The sequence below is a fragment of the Streptopelia decaocto genome (assembly GCF_964273445.1).
Source record: "Streptopelia decaocto genome assembly, chromosome: 9".
NCBI lineage: Eukaryota > Metazoa > Chordata > Aves > Columbiformes > Columbidae > Streptopelia > Streptopelia decaocto.
Genome location: NC_138664.1, coordinates 9,854,963 through 9,877,039, shown reverse-complemented (window position 1 = coordinate 9,877,039; position 22,077 = coordinate 9,854,963). Strand labels below are relative to the sequence as shown.

At 41.3% G+C, this 22,077-nt stretch overlaps 1 protein-coding gene across 1 annotated transcript in view; it reads left to right on the top strand.

Moving 5' to 3' along the window:
- ADAMTS17 (ADAM metallopeptidase with thrombospondin type 1 motif 17) overlaps nucleotides 1-22,077 on the top strand; it is a 179,318-nt gene that overhangs the window by 38,607 nt on the left and 118,634 nt on the right. The window contains exon 7 of the mRNA XM_082060557.1: nucleotides 5,663-5,706. Coding sequence (XP_081916683.1) covers nucleotides 5,663-5,706 — 44 coding nt within the window. The remainder of the gene's footprint in view (nucleotides 1-5,662; nucleotides 5,707-22,077) is intronic.

The window sequence follows — 22,077 nt, the reverse complement described above, 5'->3', positions numbered from 1 at the left end:
ATTCAGTGTAGTCCAACCAAGCACTTAAGCAGATACTTAACGGTTTAGACAGGGTGAATAGTTCCTTTGAAGTCAATGGGCTGCACATCCTGGTTATAGTTAAGCATGTGCTTCATTGGATCAGGGCCTAAATAAATAACTAACATTTTTGTTAAACTCATCTGGGCATCCAGTTGTCCTGCATGACAAGCGAGGCATACAGAATCTCTTCTGATGGGCTCTAAGCATGGAACAGGGGGAATGAGCAGAGCATTTCATCTGTGCAGTCTCTCTGCAGTTTATAAAATTAAATGCATAATGTCAGGCTGAGTTGAACTCAGCCATCTGAGGAGGAATTGCAGGAAGAGTTTGTAGGAAGAATTTTTCAATAAGTTTGCAGGGTTTTGCAGCTGAAATAGCTGGAGAAATACAGTTTCACTTGGGTGAGAGACCAGATTCAGATTTTGTGAGAAAGTTCAGGCCAGGGAGCACATTGCTGTGCAGAAGAGCAGCATTTTTCTTGTTTGATAGACCAGCAGTGTGTACTTGCAGTCTTTTTCATTCCTTCTTGCTGTGTCTTGTCATCCCTAACCCATCCTGTTCCTGCTGCACAGAAGATGCCGCATTGCTTGGAAGAATTCTGGCCTGGCAGTCTGACTCCTGCATCAGGGAAATGAAGTTTTCTGCTCTTGGCTTCGGAAGTGTGTGTGTGTTTGTGTGTGTCCCTGGACCCTCCCCAGACTGTACAGATGGGCCAGCGGTAGAGGATATGGGAGCAACAGCATGTCCAGCACAAACGATAGCGCCAGAAAAAGCAGAAGCTGAATTTTCAGCAGCTGCAGCTGCTTTAGGACTAGAAACAGATTCTTTGGGGTCAACCTCTGAAGTAATCCCTCTGGTTCCAATCTAGCTGTGTTCATATGAAACACCAAGGCACGCTTGCTTTTCCAAACTTTACCTCTAACTGATGTTTGCCATATATTCATTTTTATGCAAAAGTAGATGACTTAGGTGGCAAATATCCTGTCTGTGGGGTTTTAATAGTATCCACCTGATTGAGTTCCAGATAAGACACATATTATGCCTGTGAAATAAGATGTACCATTGCCCATCTCAGTAAATAAATGAGACAGTGGGAATAATCTGTTATAGCCCTGAAGGTCTGAGTATAGTGTTGTAGTCTCTGTTAATCATCAGATTTTTCTTGTTCAAATTCTGGTTTTGAACTTGCAGAAATTCAGATCTCTGCTATCTATGGATAATGTACTTCATATTTTAACGGGCAGCTGAGCAGAATAACTTCTGTCTGCAGAATCTGTACCTTGGTGATCTTAGAAGCATGTCTCATTTGAAACATGTCTCCCTCTTGATCTTCTGTCTTTTGCATTCCCTAGGATATCTTCAGACATTCTGATGTCCTCCCACCTCCTGGCGTTTGGGTCACTTGTTAGACTACAGGTGATGTGATAGCAGAGCAGAGAATGACACAGCACTGATAGGAACAGAATTCAGAGCTGTCATTAAGCAAAGACTTGTTGTGGTTTCTTTTTCCTGACATACTGGTGTAGTTACTCCATTTGCAGCCTGTGTTTCCCTTCCACATTTCTCCAGCCCTTTGCCTTCCCAAATGAGGCAATTCAACGTGCATCGCGGAAACTGGGCATGTAGTGCTACTAAATATATATGCGTATGTGCAAAGTTTTTTTTGGCAGGTTTTTCACCATACAGTTTCCTCTGTCCTTTAGCTTTATGACCCTGTGGGTTAAACTGATCAAAAGATGTCATTTGAAGGATGCTGGGAAGTGGCCGTTAAACAGAATACTTCTTATTCATGTTGCACAGTTCAACTACTGTCCTTCTTTCTTACAGGAAGAACTTGAATTGCAGAATTTAGCTTAGCACAGTTAGGTATTTTTTTCCAGTTCATGTGAGCCAGATGGAAGAGTGACTGTAGGAGGAGTTCTGAGCATTTATTTTCTGGCTATTTTTATTGAAAAAACCAACTGACTTCTTGTCATTTAGAATTAAGTCTGATAAAGGAAACATTCTGTACAGTACCACAAGTGATAATGACTGAGAATTTCACAGGTCCCTAGAAGATGAGAACATGTCCTGTTGATTCAGTTAGTGGCTAAAAGTGCGGAGTAAATTTGCTTCACAGCTACAGCGTGTGATTTCAGTATAATACCCAAGACTTAGTGTGATAAGGTCAGGTCTTGGATTTGAACTGCAGCTCCTGGACCAAGAATTTTATTCCAGTGTAGCTCCATAAAAGACTCTGCTAACAAAACTATGTTTCTGTGATAAGAGACCTCTGCACATGCAATGAATATATCTTTTTTATATCTTTGTGGCATCATTATAGTATCGTTCATGTCAAGCTCTCACTTAAAAAAAATAGATGCAGTCAGGCTCAAAAATGCTTGAGAGAGACACCTGTGACTGAAACCTTTTTAAAAGCAGATCAGTTTCAGGGCCACCTTAGTTACAGATGTGACTGATCCACAGGTGAGGCAGATCTTCCTTAATGGCTTTTCAGTCTTTTGCTCCCCTGTGGTTGCCAGGAAAGGACTGTAGGAGTTTCAGTATATGGGTTTTGTGATGGGGTGCTGTGCTGGTTTGACTAAAAATGAGTTAATTTTCTTCATGCAGTTAGAAACCTTTCTTTTTCATAGCTATCACGGTCATTATTTGGACTTAGTTTGAGAACAAGAGAGAACACCCCAGCACAGAGTTAATGTTTTTAACTGCTCTGGTCTGAGAACCAAGGACATTCTGAGTGCTCTGCTCACAGGTGTGAGGCATCGAGGAAGGGGGGCACGGGTGGGGCAGAGCTTGACTGACGTCCAGACTGATCAGTAAGAGTATTCCATCCCATTAGTGTCATGCTTCATATTTAAGGGGCGGGGTGGATCTTCTGCTCTCTCGGGCATTCTGGCTCTAGCTCTTGGGTGTTTTTTCTTGCGTACATTTTTTTTTCTTCGCTCTTTTTTACTAGAGGTCGGGAAGTTTTGGTTCGGGATATTTAGTTCGGCCTTTTTGCCGTTTTGCAGAGGCCTCTGAGCCTTTCTGCGTTTTTCCTCTTTTCTTCTCTGTTTGGGACTGGGATGCCGCTTTCTGGGACTGGCTGCTTAGTGTGGACAGAGTTCCGTGAGGTATTGCCTTGGGTATCTTTTATTTCTGTTTTATATATATATATATTTACTAGTAATGTATTAGTGTTTTGTTATTTTATCAAACTGTGCTTATCTCAATCCAAGTTTCTCCCTTCCCTTTTGATTCACTCCGCTATTGCGGAGGGAAGGGAAGCAGGTGAGAGAGTGGCTATGGTGTTTGTATTGCCAGCTTGGGTTAAACCGTGTCAGGTGGCTGCTTGTGTTTGGAAGAAGACTGAGACCCACCAGGCTCAGGTTTGGATGTGCTTTTCTGTTTGGCCACAGAGTTTTGGGGTGAAACGTTTACAATAGGTCTGGATGACTTCAAACCTAGCATTTTGGTAGCAGATCTTTGAACAGAAGGATGATGTCTCTTGGACTTGTGTTTATGGCACTTTAAAGGATGGGCTGAGGAGGTTTCATACTTGCAGGCCCACATGCAGTGAACTGAGCAGCTACGTTCCCTTCTTCTTGCTGACCTGTTTCAAATCCTTCCCTGAGCAGACAGCATCCCAGCACTCTCTTTACAGACCAGGATTGTTCGGCCTCTATAGGAGAGTCTACAAGTTATGCTGGATCATTTATTCTGCAAGGCCCCTCACTTTATGGCATGGTGGCAATTTCTCCAGGGACCTGCCTGAAAGCGTCAGGCGCCTTTTGGTGCGGAACACAGAGCACAAGGAGCAAATTTGCTTTATTTGCAGAGCTGGCCAGCCCCTGAAGAGAGATGCTTTTCTAGCAATGGCCTCCTGCCATCTACTAATAGTTCAGCTATCTGTTGTCACAAGAAAAGCATCTGTTTGATTTACCAGTTTATATAACATAATAAGTCCTTAAATAAACCTCTGTCGAGCTGGCTCTGGGAACTCAACAGGCGCGCTTGTGCCAGCTCCGTCAGGAGACAGTCATTAGTCTTCTTTGGAAAGGCTGGAATGCCAAGGTGTCGAGACACAGTAAGGCTGCGGTGAAAAATGAAAGCTGGGGCCGGTGTGTGGTCGTAGCTTCTGATTTTGTTTTGTTTCTATCTGATTTTTTTAACACTTTGGTTGTTGTGTTTTTTCTGCATTGAAGCATGGTTAGTTTTCAATGTCTGCTTAACAAGGGCTGGAAATAGCTGTTGTTTCTTTTCCTTCCAAGTCCCTAACAACTTGATTTGTGACTTTCAAGGGAGTTTGGTGTGAAGGGTTTGCGTTCATCAGCCACAGTCCTGGGCCTTAAATCCCCTTTTCTATAAACCCTAATTTCATATTTTTCTTCAAGAAAAAAGTATTTTTAATCTTTCTCTAAGTATTTTTTTAAGTAGTTATCTTTCTTTAAGTAATTTTAATCTTCCTTCTGCCAAGCTCTTAAACTCAAAATCCCATCAGGGACTCAGACATTTTGAATGACACACTCCCAATGTATTAATACGATTCCCTCACTAGCCTCCCCACAGGGTGAGGAAAGCCATAATGATAGAGATTATGGTTCCTCAGCTCCCCTTGGGTTAAGGAACTTCTGCAATGGTTTAGGACATGTCATGCTTTTTTTCCTGTTCCTCTTCATGGCAGACAGCACTGCAAAGCAGGTCTGGTGAGGATGGCTCCTGAAGTTTAGGTTTAAGTGCTTATTGAAATGTATTCAAACCATTAATGCAGTTATAAAAAAGCTTTTCTTTCCATACTTGTTTTTCTGTCATGAGGAATCTCATTTACAAATCTTCTCACATCACTTAGATGTGAACTTCAAGGCTTTTTAGTCTGTGCCTGTTTAATGCAGCTCTGTGGATCCCTCGTTGATTTGTGGGTGCCAGTGGAATATGTATTATCTATTCTTGCCTTGATGAGATCTGAGGAATCTGGATGAGATGTGGAGGAGTAACAGAGACCAAATGAAGTCTCTTGAGCCTCTCTGTGTTGGATTCAAATAATAAAATAGCAAATCTGATTGTAGTAAGTTTAGCTGAAGCCAATTCACCATGCAGTTACCTGGCAAATCCTGACATTCTACTTCCATGTCAACATCTGCCTTTCTCTGTTTAGTCCTCCTTCTTTCTTGTCCTTTTCTATTCCAGTGGAAGAACAAAAGAATGGAAGAACTGAGAATTTGAGTGTACATGATCAGTTCTTCGTCTCCAGGCAGTGTCCCCACATTACCTCCTCCTCTCACTTTTGATGGTGCTGTTGCATCATGGGCTGACTGCTCCTTTTTGTTACAGTTCTCTTGTGAAAAGATGATGTTCCAGTTTAATCCAATTGCTGAAGTCTGACATCATAGAGTGGGGCAGTACTCTTTTACATGCTAAATCTTAAATCTCTTAATTTTGACTGTAGTATATGGAGCTGATTCACACAATTGCTTGTAAGCCTGGAGTAGCAATCAATGCTGTTATCTGTGTTGTCATGGTGTAGACTGCACAGCAGTTTAAAAAAAAAAAAAAACCTAAAGCTCAGCACCCATGATATGTGAGTCATGCATCACTGCTTTTTCCTAGCCTGCAGTCTGGAGGCACAGGATACATTTCACTTCTGTTCTGTTTTTCTTTCTAGGACAGATTTCTGCGTACACAAAGACGAGCCTTGTGACACTGTGGGTAAGTCAAAGAAGTAGGGGAGAGTATTTTGATAGCCGACTCTTTGCCAAGAGGAGTTTTCTGGGCAATCTTTCATTCTTTGGTTTGCTGTAACATTGCTTTTGCTGTTCTGTATACCTCTGTGGTGCAAATATGGATTAGTTGAGCAGCGTATGAACTATAAATAAGCTGTTAAATATTAACCACTTCTAAGCACTGGAGGTCTCTGTGTTCAGGAAGTAATCTTAAGTATTTCTACTTCTTTGGAGCAGGTGTAGAATTAGACAATTGGAGATTAAGAAGCTGTCTTTTGGTGTGTCTGCATAGTGTTCCTTTCAGTGCTCTCTCATCTAAACGAAGAATTTGATAACTAATAAAAGTATTTCCCATTGTAAGAACTGATGTGACACTCCCAGATCAAACGGGTGCTCAGACACCAGAGAATACTTCATTGTAGGAAAGCCAAGCTAAATCTTCTTTTCTGCCTTCTACTTCCTAACCGCTTTTAATCTTATGCAAACCCTGGATACACAGGGTCCTTCCATCCTACACATTGAATACTTTGTCTATTTATTTATCCAACTTAGGTAGTGGTAGTAACCTTCACAGTATCCTCCTGGTATTTTTTTTTTTTTTAATCACCACAGTAGCAGCAGTGTTTGGAGGTGTAGCTCAACATCCTCTCTATGATGACTGCATGATTTTTCAGACTTGCCTTAATGACAAGCAGCCCCTTATCCTACATTCTGTGTAAACTTGGAGTAGATGCTGTTTTTCAGCTGGTGTTACACTCCAGAATTCAGAAAGGCACTCACAGACTAGGGCGTGCCGTGCTGACAATAGTGGGTGATGAAGAACATGGGGGAAAGTGCCTTCAGCGGGAGCTCTGATATTACCTGCAGGTCTTTCCCTCTCTGTGTTGTGGAGAATGATCAGGTGAAAGTCCTCTCCAAATCATCAAGGCAGCCTGTGAAAGTGAGAAGCTAGTCCAAAGAGTGACATTGCGTTTGGTCTTGACAGTGATGCTGAGGTCATAGAACTCCCCAACGTTCTCTAGAACAGCAACTTGCTTTCATTTCTTGCCTTGTAGTTTGCTTTTATGTATGAAGAACATGATCTCAGCAGAGGCATATGTGTTTTTATACCTGATTATGGATGAATTTGCCATCCCGTAAAGGAAGAAACATCTTTCTGGTGAGCAGGCACTCTTCTAAACTAGGAGACTGAGGCTTCTGCTCTATGTAAGGCAGAGAATCTGGACTCTAGACTCCTGATTTCTATTCCCAGCTCTGGCATTGACTCATTGTGTGACATTTGGCAAGTTATAGTCTGAATGCTTCTGTCTACCTCTATGAAATGAGGAGTTTGAGTGAAAATCTACAGGAGATTGCATGGCTTAAGAAGTCCTCTTATAAAGCAGTGTGATGTCCTTGAGTATATGATGCAATACAAGTCCAGAATCTAGTGTTGCTTAGTCATGTTTAACAGACTATAAAGAATCTGTTGGATGATGTGTACTGAAATAAGAGCACTCAGAGTGCTCTAGGTAATGGGCTTTCTAGTGACAGTGCCTTGATTTTCTTTACAACGTGAGAAATATAGAAGCAAAACTTTCCCTGGTGGAAGTATTGAGGCCCAGCTGCTTTTCGGAAATGGGATTATGAAGTTTAAATGGCTTCTAAGAGGTGTTCATTTGTGCTCAAAAAGATCCGTATTGAAAAACCTGTCTGGAATCTTTGCCTGCCATGCAGACACAGAGAGAAAACAGCAGCAGGAGGTTTGTATTTGTATTCTGGCAGGGGCCTCTCACTGAAACCAGTTGCTCTGGGGACTTCATTCCAATTTTCTTGGTCTAGCTGCCAAGGCAGTGTGGAAGGTTACATAATGGCTGAAACAAGCTCAGAAATGGTGAAAATATGTAGGTATGTCTTTGTGGGGTGATATCCCACTGGCTGCATCAAGAAACAGAACCACGTTTGTTTAAGAAATAGATTGTTAATGTTCATTGCCCTGCTTGGTTGTGTAAGTCAGCCCTAAGAACGAATGGATTCAAAAAGAGGTGGGGAGAAGGAAAACAATATTTTTGTGTACAACACATTTGCAACAATTGTGTTTCAGCAACCTCAGTGGTGGGCCCTCCGATCTGCTCAGCAATTTGAGCATGGAAGATTCGCTTCGTGTGACGCAGCCTTGTCACACAACAGTCAAAAAGCTTGCAGGCTGCTGCCGCTTCAGGCTCATCTCCCGTGATGCGAATCTACCCAGATCTGCCGTTTCCTGCAGAAAAATCTTTGTTCCAATTGAGCTGCCTCTAAGCCAGCCAAATTGGGAGTTTAATGTCTCACTATTAATATCAGGCTACAGCTTGGAGACTTGCATGTTGTCAGAATCCAACCTTTCTGTGACATAAGCAGATCGAGAATGCCCCTTTCGTTCAATATTTCCACCGTGAGTGCCAAATAAGCAGCTTTACGGTTAGTTAGGAATGATCCTGCATATTTCAAGGCAAAGCTTGTCCTTGATTCCTCAGTGCGCATGTTACCCCAGATTCAAGCTGAAGCTTCCCTGTATTCAGCTATAATAATGAAAGTGGGGGCAGTGTGGAATTGGGAAATGGAAAATGAGAATGTGTCTTAAATATCCTTAAATTGCCCTGGTTAAAAAATGTCTTTACCTCTGCTGCAGTCACATGTGCTTTTCTGTGGCTTGATGTCAGGGAAAAGCAAGCAGAGTATAGTGCGTGTACTGCAGACGGGCAAGTTTAGTTGAAGGAAGAGCTGCCTGGAGAAAACCAAGCATTGGAGCAGAGGTGGTTGAGAAATGTAGTTTTCCAGACTGTTTGCACAAGTGAATCAATGTTTTGTGAAAAACCTTCTCATCTGCTGGCTGGCTTTAATTAGAGAGCTCAAAGATAACTTACTGAGAATCCCGAAGATTATAAATCCTTCCACAATTTGTGTCTTTTTTTCTTGAGTCTTCCACATGCTGATGCGTGAATGGGGTTTTGCGTTTGCCCCTGCGCTGCTGGGTGACTGCACAGATGACATTGTTCTGCTGTACCAATGTTTTAAGAACTTAGTCCTTCTTTTAAGAGTATGTAGAGGGCTATGGGTGAGAAGTGCTGTCACAGAAAGCTGCATATTGTGGTGCTAGCAGCCACTCTCCCTCCCTTTGTAACTATACTCTGCTTTTTCTTATGAGTTTATCGTAGCAAAGTGTTTCAAAATATGCCCAGCTTTTGCAAATGAGATATTGGGTCTATCTCTCCAAGTAGATTTGATCTCTTTTAGTTCTGTGTAAACGCCTGAATAACGGACTGCACATTTTTTACCTTTTCCTTGCCTGTTTGCTTGTGCAGTTGGGTGGCCTGACTACGACAAGTAACAGTTCTGATGGATCCTGGCTGTTCTTTGTCCCATTCATTTAAATCTTCCTCCCTTTGTAGTATTGATTCCAGTACCCTAACAGTGTCACAACAGAGAATGAATCCCCAAGGAAAAGGAAAAGACTAGCTGTTTGCTGTGAGTGGAAAAGAAAAGGAATTCTCACATTAAAAACATTTTCCATAGTGGTTCGTGTTGAATGTTTCTTTATATTCCAGGGCGGGTTTTTATTTGATGCCAGAATAAATAGAAATACCTGCTGCTTAAAACAATTCATTAGAGAAGCAGTGGCTGGCTTTAGCAAAAACCTTGCTGGGATTGTCCTTCAGACCAGAATCAAACACACTTTAATGCATTGAAGTGAACATACTCTAGGTTAAAATGTCCCTTAAAGACACACTGTCAGGTTGATTTGGTGTTTGTGAAAGGGACTTCGTAGCATTGCAGATTTTTAATGTCACTTGTAGTTGTGTAGGGCAATGGAGAATCAGGTTGCTGGTTTTCTGAACCCAAAGGGAGCCATGGTACAGTGCAGGAAGGCTTCTTCCCTTGCCTTTTGGTTGCTAGGGAATAAATACTGGGCTATACAGCCCAGACAGTGCAGAACTGAGCTCCTGCATATTCATCGCTACCATCTCTCAGGTCCCACACTACTACCCACAACAGCCTTCCAACTTCTTTTCACCAGCTAGCAATCTCTCCTCTTCCAAATTCACACTAAAAATTTGTGTGCCAAGGGAGTGTAATGTAAGATTGCATAAATCTTAATAGAAGCACTAGGATGAGCCCAGCCACTCAGGTAATCAGGAATTCCTGCTCCCGTAACCCTTGCTCTTCCTCACTTCAGTGGCCTGTGAGTGCTTTTCCTTCTGTCTTGTTTCAGGGACGTGGCTTCAGCCAGGCTGCTTCACATGTTCACAGCTGCTCACAGCTAAAGACCAGAGGAAAATCCTGCTTGCCCTGGACTCAGTGAGAGTTGTGTTAGTGATTTCAGTGGGATCAGGATCCTGGTCCTGTGTTTATGTGTTATCTGAGACATGCAAACCTACTCTGGGCTTCTGTCAAAAAACTGCCTGAGTTTTCTTCCAGAGAAACTAGTTGGTTTGGGGTACCTGAGACATCTTTGGAAATCCTGATATCCTGAGGATGGTGCTTTGTATTTTCTGAAAATCAGTTGACATCTGTTTAAGCTGTCTATTTGAGCATTCAAAATCACTGAAATATTTTAAAATCTTGCAAAGAAACAATAGTCTGTGAGAACCAGAAAATGAAACCCAGTAGAAGCCACAGTGAAGCTGACTGGTCTGCTTTTGGAAAGGCAAGTAAAACAGAAAATACAAAGAAAGGCTATATATACACAATCTATTCCCCTCCATCCAGTCTGTGAAAAATAAAAAATCTGGGGATGCCGGTTTTACCAGACTACATATTTGTTGTTAAATACATCAACTTTTGATGTATTTATATGAAAACTTACAATGTGTGCAATGTAGTTCGGTAAGTGAAGTACTGATGTTATTTCATAGAGATGTATTTTCTCTTTTTATTGTTACAGAATGTAGAGCATTTGAATTTCATTTGCCTTTGGGTTTGTTTTGCAACTCAGTAGTCTTGTTTAGGTTTGTCTTTATTCATTCCATATACTAAAGGCAGTGGTGGATTCTTGGTCTCCTTAGATGAAAAATGAATGTCTTTATGGAAGAGGCACAGTAGCCAGACACAAGATACTGTCCTTAGTTTGGAGCTTGTAAGGTCCCGTTGCAAGGTAGAAAAGAGGCGATTGATCAATCTGTTCTGTTCTTAAAATTTATTAATTTGAGAGTGCTATCGACTGAATTTCTAGTTACCTGAAGTTTTTCTTCATCTTCTCTCTGTTGTTTCATGTCTTTGGGGCAAGAATTGATTTACGTAATTAAAATAAATGAAAGTGTTTAGTGGAGGGAGGGTTAGCGACAGTTTTTCTGTACATTTGTCATTGTTCCTTCTTCCTTGTGTTTCCAGTCCCTAGCTCTGCAGTGTCACAGACCCTCAGTTGCTCATGTAATGAACTCCCTTCTCTTGCATTTTTGCTGAGGATCTGTTTGATCGTGGTGGTGGTGGTGGTGGTTGTGGTGGTGGTTCAGAGCTCTTAGAAGCTCTTGCTCAATTTTGTTCCTGCATCTTCTCTTTGTTCAGCTGGGCCTGGACACCAAGAGGCTGCTCTCCCCAGAGAGGCCTGGATGGTCTGTCTTCCATCACGCTAACCGCATGGCTTGCCCACTGAGGTCATGGAATTTCCCTACGTTTACTACACTTTGTTCTTCCTAAAACTCCAGCAGTCCTTATTAGTTCTCCTCCATGCATCATTCTCCTTTTGTAGCACCCAAATGTGTTTCAAGCACTTTTATTTTCCAATTATTTATCTGTCTGTCTGTCTTTTTAGTAAGCACCCATCCCATAAGATAAAACAATAGGCCTCACAGTGCTGTTGTCTGTTTGGAACTGGCTTATTCTTAGTAATTTGGAGCTAAACACTGTCAGCGGGGAGGAATAACACACTTCCTGCTCTGTACCTGGCCTTTCATTGCCTCTACCATCAATCTGCTATTGGTAATTAATGTTCATAGATATTTAAGCTGGCTTGCTGAAATACATACATAGTCTTTGTCAACTGTAAGGCAGCATGTCCAAAGTCTTCTCATCAGCTTACCACCCTGCTTTTGTTTGTTAAGGTATCTTTGCTGATCTTAATTCTTGCTTTTTTTTGTTGCTCACTCAAAACCTCCAGTCAGGCTTTTTTATGTTCCTCGTTGTGACTCACCCAAAATTGGTGCAGGACAGTTAAGCTTATCTTAATTTGAAAACTTCACCTTCTCCCGTGGTTTTATTAATGGTTCATAGTTATGTGTTTTGATAAGTACAAGAGAACAATTGCCAAAAATGCTGTGGAAAGGAACCATAGTATTCCTTTACCAGGCAATGTATTTCTGAGTAAAAATCCTTCAGGCCATCACATCTCATCATTGCACAAGGTGGGTGCTGATTACTCTTGGAATGAAAGATATCTTCAGAAAACTCACTGGTTACAATCATTGTGTTATGGTACTTTCCCATCCAGCATCTAGGATTCCATATCCTAGCTGGGTCTCGAATTGGTGTGTAACTCTGCTCCTGTTGGCATAATTGAAAGGAGTATGTCATGAGAGAAAATATTTGCCATCACTTTGTTGATATTTATTCTGATACTCTGACTTTATTCTTTCATTTCAGCCCCATGTCATAACTCACTTCATGCACTAAATCACTGAACAGTTTGACTGGTACGGGTGCAAACATGTACTGCATTCCACTCCAGGGCCGTTTATGTCTGTGTGAAATTATATAGACATGTACACAAAGCACCTGGGGATTTCAGTCTCCTAGCTTAAAGGGCAGATACCTGCCTAAGATGTTCTTTTCCCCATCTTTTTACCCCTCGCCCCCTTCCTACATCTGGGGATTTGACATGCAATAATTGTGGGGAAAAGTACTCATTATCACTGTTTGTACTAACAGTTCCAAATGAATTTATGCGATAGTGACGCTCAGAAGCAATTCAATAAATTTGCCTGCTAGCATAGAGTAAAAAACAATCAGAAGCATAATCTTTTAATGTTTCTTTTTCTTTTGTACAACAGGCAGTTTTTACGTTTTTGGTTCACCTGAATATACTATGATAGAATTTCTGAATTATAGTTTTATCTCCTAGAAAGTTTTCTGCCTTGATTATTTTCTAGATTAGGGGTGATCTGTGGGACACCAAGGCTTTGCTTAGGCTAAATACTGTTTAATTGTGACTTAAAGAAATCTCTGAAAGTGGCCATTGTGTTTGCAAACAGACAAGCTGAAGGCAGAAGCCCAAGTGATGTCCAGCTAAGAACACACTGCCAAACTACTGTCAAAAAAAGCTCTGGAACTGCTCCTTGCTACTGTGTATGTGAAGCTGAGAAGCCTTTGAGGCAGGCACGAGCAGAGAAATCTCATTATATTCGGTCTGCGGACAGGCCATCTCTGGCTTTTGGGGTTTATAGGGTTTCTGCTGTTGACACTCACCTCATCTGTGTAAAAGGAGACTTGCAGACTGCAGATTTTCTGTGCTTTCTGCACTGCTTCACCGGCTTCACACCACAGCTCCATCACTTCCCCTTGCTGAGGATCCGTTTCTGTAGTGGGTTCTCGCAAGAATGAACATTAAACAAATAAAATCATTTCTTCTGCTCTCATAGCTCAACCTGCTTCCTTCTTTCTCTTTTATAATGTCAGGCTGTGGAAAGAGAGATAGTGTTTGTTTTCTGCAGTGTGAAACCTCCTGTCAGTATGCTATAAATAACCCATCTCTTGCTATTGTTATCTGTGCTAGAAATGCCAACCCAAGATTCACTGCAGCAGAAAGGTAGATTTTCTGCTATGACACACTTTCATTTCAGGTGGACAGGGAAAGGCATTTGCTCATTGTTTGTTATCCAAGAGATAACAGATTTTTTCACTCCTGACTTCCTGTCCAGTCCCTTACCCATTAACTCATGGTGCCTCCCTGACAGACCTGTGCTATTAGACAATACACCGAGGTTTTGTTGTTGTGGTTTGTTTTGTTTTCTTTTTATTGTGTTTGCAAAAAAATAATTTCTTGGGAGGAGAAGGAAATGAATTTGTAAATAGCACTTCAGTAAAGTGCAAAGCTCTTTACCAAGGAGATCAGAACTGTTGTCCCCATGGTAGCGTGTGAGGAAACGAACCTAGAGGTGGGAAGGGACATGCCAAAGGACAGAGCTGGCTGGGGACTAAGCCACAGCTCCTGAGTCTCAGTGCAGGGCCCTCAGCTGGAGGCAACGCTACCTCTTCCCAGCCCTTCCCAGTGGAAGCTCAGCTTCTTTGGGCAGAAGCCAGTTATTCAGATCAGTAAAATAATGATTCAAGTCTTCAACAGGCCAGAAGTTTGTGTTTCTTTTTTTCCAGTGCCTGGGTCTTTATTTTTACCTCTGTTTACGCGTCCCAGCCTGGTCAGTTTGTTGCAGACTGCAGCCACGTATTGTTTAAGAAGGCTGACACATTTAGAATAGAGAAACCTCTGAGGTTTTTCTTCTTCTCCTGTCAGACATAGATGGCTTTTATCCAGTTGACTGCTTTACAGTGCCTTTATCCTTTGCTGGCTTGAAAACATTTCAGATAGTTTCTCTTGTTTTATAGACCCTGTAGCTAAAAAAACCAAGCTATGTAAAAACATCTGTACATAACTGTGCAATAGGCTACAGACATGTAGGGTAATACAGCATGATTGCATTCATTGTAGCATTTGCTCCACTGCATAATCAAATAGAAGCATTCCAGTTGCACACAGGATATGTAAGAGTAAAGGAAGGAAATGAAGGACAGTTGCCTACTGTACTTTTACATTTCTTTTGCCTTACAGCTGCCAAGACTAAATGCAATTTTGAGAGCAAGTTTTAAATAACATAGAGATGATATTTTACTAGTGATAACTGAGAAAACAGCACTGGGAAGTGTGCATAAAATTCCCCCCTGCCCCATACCCAAGAAGGAAGCTTGACCTGCACTGATTTTAATTTGATTTTTTTTTTCTTTCAATTTTGGTTAACCATCTGGTAACATGACCTAATATAATACTTAGCCTATTTTGCAGGGTATCTGGTCCTGGAAGGATTTCGCTACACCAAGTGCATTCAATAGACTGAAAGTCAGTTTAACTCCTTGGAATGTTGTTGTTTTTTATCCAACAATTCTCCCACTTCTACTGCCTCAGCACAAGTTCTAAGCCTTTCAATTGTGATTGTGCTACACATAATGCAAATAGGAATTGGGTGTGTAGCAGAACCTTTTCACCATTGAAAAATCTTCCCTGTGTTTACCATCACTCTGAAAATGCAGCAGGAACTGTGCTCCGGCTGTGATCCAGTACATCCAACTCATGGCTGTAAATGTTAATGGCAAGTGCTGTGGGAGAGGTGATGAAATTTTGAGCTGACCTGAGAATGCACGGACCATGTTTTGGCATCATGTGTTAGAGAGAAACATCTCCGCTTTGACAAAATCAGTATATTATGGGGAATCCCACTTCAGAGTTCGATTTGCACTGTATGCACAGTTCAGCAAAATTGAGGGGCTGATGAAGATGATCTGTGGTCACAGCTGTATTTAAGCATCTAAAAACACAGTCTTATTTTTAGATGTTCTGTCCTGCGCTTGAGTAATGGTTACAGTGCAGCAAAGTGTAAGTGATGTAATTGTATTTAATAGTTCCCTCACCATGGGCTGATCAGCTGTGACTCTTCTGTGCTACAGTTGTGAATGAAAAGGTAGGTAAATGTCGCCTACTTGGAGGTCTCAACAAGGCCATTTAAAGTGGTGCAAATGCTCTGTTACCCATAGTGGAAAAAAATAATGAAACCTGAAAAATCATGCCATGTAAATAAAAATCCAACCTATTTCAGCATAGTCTGTTTTTAATCCTTTATATTTGGCTGTTGGACAAGGATTCTGTATGTTGACACTGTGAATCCTGTGGTTTATTACATGGTAGATCATAAAAAGGGAGTGATTGAGGAGCTAAACTTCCTTCAGTAGTTGTTGCTTGTAAAAGGGGAAAAGACATTTAGAGAAGCACCTATTATAGGAAGTTGAGAAAGAGGATGAAGCCAGCCTGAGCTGCTCCCCGACAGCAAACTCTGGAGGGCAATGGTGCAGAAAACAGAAATCACGTCAGCCCTCTCAGCCTGTTCTTCTACTCTGCAGGAGACTGTGTCTAAAGATAAGATGGTAACTTAATAATTTGGTCAGAATTTATGTCTTTAAGATAAGTTGGGTCATCTTCTGGCCTCAACTTAGAACATCTGGCATGGAAATAACGCTCAGCTAAGGATTCACCTGCTGAATCAGCAAAATCACATTTCTCTGTTTAATGTCCAAAAAATTTGGAACAATTCTTTTAACTTCATTTCTTGGGAAAGTTTGGACGAGTAGAGGTGAACAAACAGGCCTAAGTAATAAAAAAAGATCAAAGAAAGCCAATGTGGTTTCTAGGAAAAGAAGCAAGATCATGGCTCGGTGACTTGTTGGAATTCTTGAAGACTCTTCCTGCCAGAACAGACAAGGAGAAGGCAGAAATGCAGTGGGCTTCCCATTCCTAGCTCTTTCTAGAAGCTTATGATGGACTTTCATTGCAATAGTTAAGTGTCTGACATTCGTGGTCAAGGAACATGAGAGATAATTGGCTTCAGTGGCCTGAAGAATAAATAGGAAAAAGTACTGATAAAGTCCTTTATATTTCTGCCAGTTCAAAACTTTTAGTCAGATACTGCAGGGAACAAAGTTTGCCTCTGGGCTTCTGTCTTTTGAGAAAAGGATAAGCTGATGAAGTCAAAAATAAGATTTTTGTGCATCCCAGGGAGGAGTCATTACTAATCAACAGTGCTGGTGTACAGTGAAAGACTTTGATATTGTAGGATTTTTTGGCTTTTCAACTCTCTTGCAGATCGCATGGGCTTCCAGCTGGGAAATTACACTGATCTTCATTAACCCTGAGTGAATACAGTGTGGCACTTGTGATCAATGGCTCTGATAGGCTTGACTTTTAGTTTTGTGTTTCCCCTGAACAATTATTTATTTTGAAGAGGTATAATGATTCTCTGAGTTGGGATACAGACTAGAGAGAAGCTTGTCCTCTTTCTTTGTTCATTTTTCCTTCCTGATTAGATCAATGCAAAACTATGTGTATGTATCTGTGTGTATGTTTGCATTTCTGTATCCATCTATGTGAATGTATACGTCTTCTTTCAATAATGCACATTCTGGAAAAAAAAAATGCTGTCTTTAAATTCTTGGCAAAATACTTTGAATTTTACATACCTGAATTTGACCAGATCTTCCTTGCAGAAAATAATGGTGTTTCCTTATCAAGTTCTTGCCAGTTTAGATAGGAAGGTGACTGTAGGACATGGTGCAATTTTAGCCTAATTCTTACTGAGGTGTGTGTATATATATATATAAATATATATATAAAAATATATATATCTATATATATCTATATATATCTCTAAACTGTCCTTTGAACCCCTGGAATTTTATTTGGGCACCGGCGTTCTGCCATAGGCACTTTTAAATTTCAGGTTCAGAATCCTATAACCTGCAAATAGTTTATCTTTTTACCTTTTTGATAAGCTGATAGAAATATGTTGAACTTATTAAAATTAAAAAGAAAATCCTAGGCCCAACCCCTCAGATGTACTCTTTCAGCATGTTTTGTAGAATGCTGAGGATTTCTGTGCTTGCTTAGCTTGGATTTAGCCTTGTGTTTCTACTTTAGTTAGTGGTCGTGAGCAGTCAGCAGGTCGAAGATGTTTGTTGGTTTTGCGTAGTTGTGTCACACGTTTTTGTGTAGCCATTTTGCCTGATCTGTTTGCATTAAGGCTCTGTCTGACCACAATTTGACTGCTGGTACACATTAACATACTACCAAGGATCTGCTCTTTGGTTTTATAATGTCATCCATCAAGCTCTAGCGTGTACAGCAATATTTGTGCTGTTGTAGACAAAGTAAACACTGCAGTTATTTGTAAGAAAATTGGCCCACTGCAGTTATTTGTAAGAAAATTGGCCAGTAAGTTAGGAAACTCCATGTGGATGTTTTCGTTTACTGGAAAGTTAAACTGATGCTCTAAAATGAGTCCATCAGTCTAATCAGAATTTGTTGTTGAAATGAGAGAAAAGTAAAAGATTGAAGTTAGATTTCTATTTATAATTTATATTTTATATGTCTGTTTAAGAAACCTGTAGTCGGGATTCATGTTTTCTATTTTCTACGCCCTAGTTTGTCTGCTATCCTAGTTATACTAGCTGGTTGGAAAGGAAGTATTTTCTCCATCTTGGTCTTGTCTGGGTCCAAGTATGGATGAAGTTCCTGATGACATCTCTCTTGCCCTATGTCTTGAGTCCCCATCAGTTCTGGGGAGGTGTTGGTGCTCCTTCCCTTTGATGGCCTCTTCCAAGTGTCTGTTGACTTGGAATCAGCAAAGCATCATTGTCCATTGGAGTTACTCTGTCCTGCCAGATGATTTTCCCTGTGATTCTTGCCTGACCTTCTGTATCTGGACACAGACTTAAGCAGCAGCTGAAGTAGAGATGCTCTCCTGAACCTGGACCTCAGATCCTGCAAAATATTGCTTAGGACTACTGAAGTCCTAAGCTTTGTAGTTTTCTTTTGGAGATGTCAGTTGCCTCATGAGAGTCTGGTAACTTAATTATCTTTGTTTTGTGTCTCTTCCTCCCTGTATTTTATTTCATAGAATCACAGAATGATTTTGGTTGGAAGGGACCTTCCCAGCTCCCCCAGTGCCACCCCTGCCATGAGCAGGGACATCTTCACCAGCTCAGGTTGCTCAGAGCCCCGTCCAGCCTGGCTTGGGATGTCTCCAGGGATGGGGCATCCACCGCCTCTCTGGGCAACCTGGGCCAGGGTTTCACTACCTTCATCGTAAAAAAAATTTCCTTACGTCTAGGCTGATTCTCTCCTCTTTTAGTTTCCTTCTTCCATAATCTTCTCTGATTTGCCACAGATTTTTTTTTCAATGTATTGATCTGTCTCCCTTGGATCTTCTCATTTCCCTTCTCCCTCTGGGGAGCGAAGTGAGGAGAAAAGGCTCTTGACACAGCTCTCTCTCTCATGTTTGCATTCTTTGTGATGTCTCCCTGAAACAGGAAAGGGAAAGGCTGGGATGCTCCTAGGTTAGAGCAAAGGTCCTGAATTCCCAGAGTGTTTGGTCTTTACCATGATGGGCCCCAGCTCTTGACTGCTCTGGTTTGTGTTGCAGTGCAGAGGTGTGTTTGCTGTGATGGCTAGATCCTTGAGATTTTTATTGTCTGAATGGCAGATTCAAAAGTGATAACTTTCGAGTGAGTATCTCAGAACAATCCCTCTGTTTTCTGTTTTTATCTCTTTGTTGCTTGTTCCATTTTCAAACATGGGAAGACTCTAGTCCGTATTTGTTCAATGAACTGGTGTGTTTACAGAGATGCAGAATATTCATGCACCAATGTCTGTGAGTCACAATATGGTCTAAACACTGAAGAAAATAAAGCTTTTTGGCTTTACACTGAAGTAAAAAAAAAAAGACCAGCTTTCTGGGCAGTGAGAACTAAGTAAAAGAAACCAGGAAGCAGCTTAATGCACCTTCTCCAAACCCAGTGGTAATACTAGTATTGATTTCAGTGAGATTTTGATCAAGCCCATGGTGATTATGATAGCTGGTACAATGAGATCGGATGTAATACATATTCACCGTGGTTTTGGTGAATGCCATGAAGCTGTTTATGCTGTCATTAATCAGGTAGCTTTGCTGGGAAATGTGTCTCATGCCATGACAGCTGACAAGAGGCTGCTGGGCACCAAAAAAAAATACAAAAATACAAAAATAGCCCATCTGCGTAGCTGGGACGTTCAGCTGTTACCGTTGCAAATTCTCTCCACGAGCCACTTACTGAATTGTGCTTGACAGCTGAGAAAACCCCAACGAACCACAGTGCAGACTCAACACAGAGCTTTCAGTCAGGGGCACACAGATTTGATTCAAAACTGGGAATGTCACCCAGACAGTGTCCAAGTATTAATATAGAGGAGCTTCTGAACTTCTCAGGGGTGTTTTATTTGGAAGCGCGTGAGACTAGAAGAGGCACTTCTCTCCTTCTTGATAGTTTAGCACAAACACCTAGAGCAATAACATGAACACGTGTGCAGAAGAATGTCCCACTGGCTTCTGCAGGACACTGTGACAGTAAGTTTCTTTAGTTCTGCCTGCAGGTGCAGTCCCCCTGAGCCTCACATGCTGTCATTGCTGATTTCAGACTAGAAAGGCCTCGGGATTGGGACTGTGCCTTGACTTGTGTCTGTGAGGCACCAGGGACTCTTCTGGCTGCTGTCAGTCATCACATAGATCTCAGCACTATTCAGCCAAATTTGTGTTTTCTTTCACAGGAGCTTGAGTTTGAACATGAGAGATTTCTTAAGTGTAGAGAAAAGCTCATGCTGGTCTTTTTCTTAGTGAAGATTTCTCTCTAGCTTGTGTGACTTTAACAGTGACATTTTATTTTTGAGTAATTTAGAGAAAGAGGTACTAAAGAAAGTAGACTCAGGACATACTAAAATATGTCCAGCTATATTACATCTGAAATTAGACATCTCCTCTGTCAGGCTGGTGCTGTGATGTGTTTATATACAAATATATATATATATATATATATATATATATATATATATATAAAATCTGCATAAAGTACCACATGGGGCCTTCCCTTCTGTGGGATGGAAGCCAGAATGGACAGCTCTGTTTGAGAACCCAGAGGAGCGCCCTGTAAATTAATAGTAATTTTAGCCTGATTTGGTGAGTGCATGTTTTATGCGGTTGTTGGTCTACCCCAGTGTTTCCCTAGTAGCTTTTTAACCCATTGGCCAATTAGATTCCAATTTGAGGAGATGTATCTCAGAAATATGAGATTTTGGGAAGTTTTCTGAAAACTAAGAAACTGAGTGGAGAAGAAAGGTCTCTCCCTTTGATGCTGCCACTGAGGGAAAGATGCATCACCCTCATTTACATCAGAAACCCCAAGTGGAAGTGCAAACACGGAAGGATAATTTTCACTCCATACTCCTGGCAGCAGAGATAATAACCAGTGCTGGGGTATTTGGGATCGGCTTCATTCTCTTCCCTGATACAAGCTTTTGACCCACGTTCTGACTTCAGAATTATCAGGCACAAACCGCAGGTTTGTCAGTTTTCTCAAGTCAGGCAGGCTGTGAGGTTAAATCAGCAGTCAGCAAGGAATTAAAACAGAAGGGCTGAAGCAAGAACTGCTAAATAAGTTTATCAGTGCGTGTGTTGGCTGGCAGCTTGACAAAGTGAAGCCAGGAGCTTAGACAGCCCTGTAAGTCAAGATATAGGAGCTGTAATTGAGAAGTATCACAGAAGCAATTTGGAAAAGCATCTGTTCAAAGTTTGATTACCGTGAATCATCCCATTCTGCTGGCCTGCTCTGCTAGTCGCCTGAGCTGCTCTTATTTTGCCAAGAGAACAGCTTGACATGCATACAGTGCCTAAAAATAAAATACACTTTAAATATTAACATGTTTCAAAAGTATAGATTCATTCACTTTTTGTGAACAATTGCTTAGTCATTCTTTAAGAACATGGAAAGAATTTAATTGGGAGCCGTGGAAGAATGCCATTCATCAGCAACACAGGTGTTCGGCCATCTCTAAAACTGTCCTGTTCTGCAGACTGCGCTGAAACTCTCCAGACACTCCAACATTGTTCATGATGTGTTCCTGAATGTTGTTTAATGATGCCAAGACTGATCCTTGCTCATGAACCCACCTCTGACCAATACCAGGGCAGACTGAGATAGGCATGGCTCAGTAAAGCTCTTGAAGCTGTTAAAAGAATCTTTTCATTTATCTGAATAGCTTCATGAGTTTCTTAGTGTTTGCAATTACAAGAAATAAAAACTGGAACTGAGTGCTGGACCCTGTTAGCTCTTAAAGCAGATGCTGTTTGGTACAGAGACTCCAAATATTTTTTCTGATTTATTGCCAAGTCTGACCTTGTCTCTTCATTCTGGAAGGGAGATACTGAGGAATTTGAAGGCTCCAGGATCCCTGCTGCTGAATTCTATGTTCCTCTTTGTTTAGCAGTCTCATTAAAAACTCTAATTTGATCTTTTTCTTCATTCCTCTTCGTTCTCTCTGAACTCAGGCCCTCTGTTGAAGCAGATGGCTCAGATGAGTTGCAGAAAACAGACAAATTCAAAACTGAAAGCCACAGAGCTCATCTGAAAAAGCAAGATGAAAATAGCCTCAAAGGTGGTTTTGGAACCCTACACAGTTTGCAAAGCTGCAACTATTGCAGGCAATGCCAGGGTTCTTTTTCCATTTCTTGGAAGATTATGGAACACCTGAGAACAGGATGAGTGTTAGCAGACTAACATA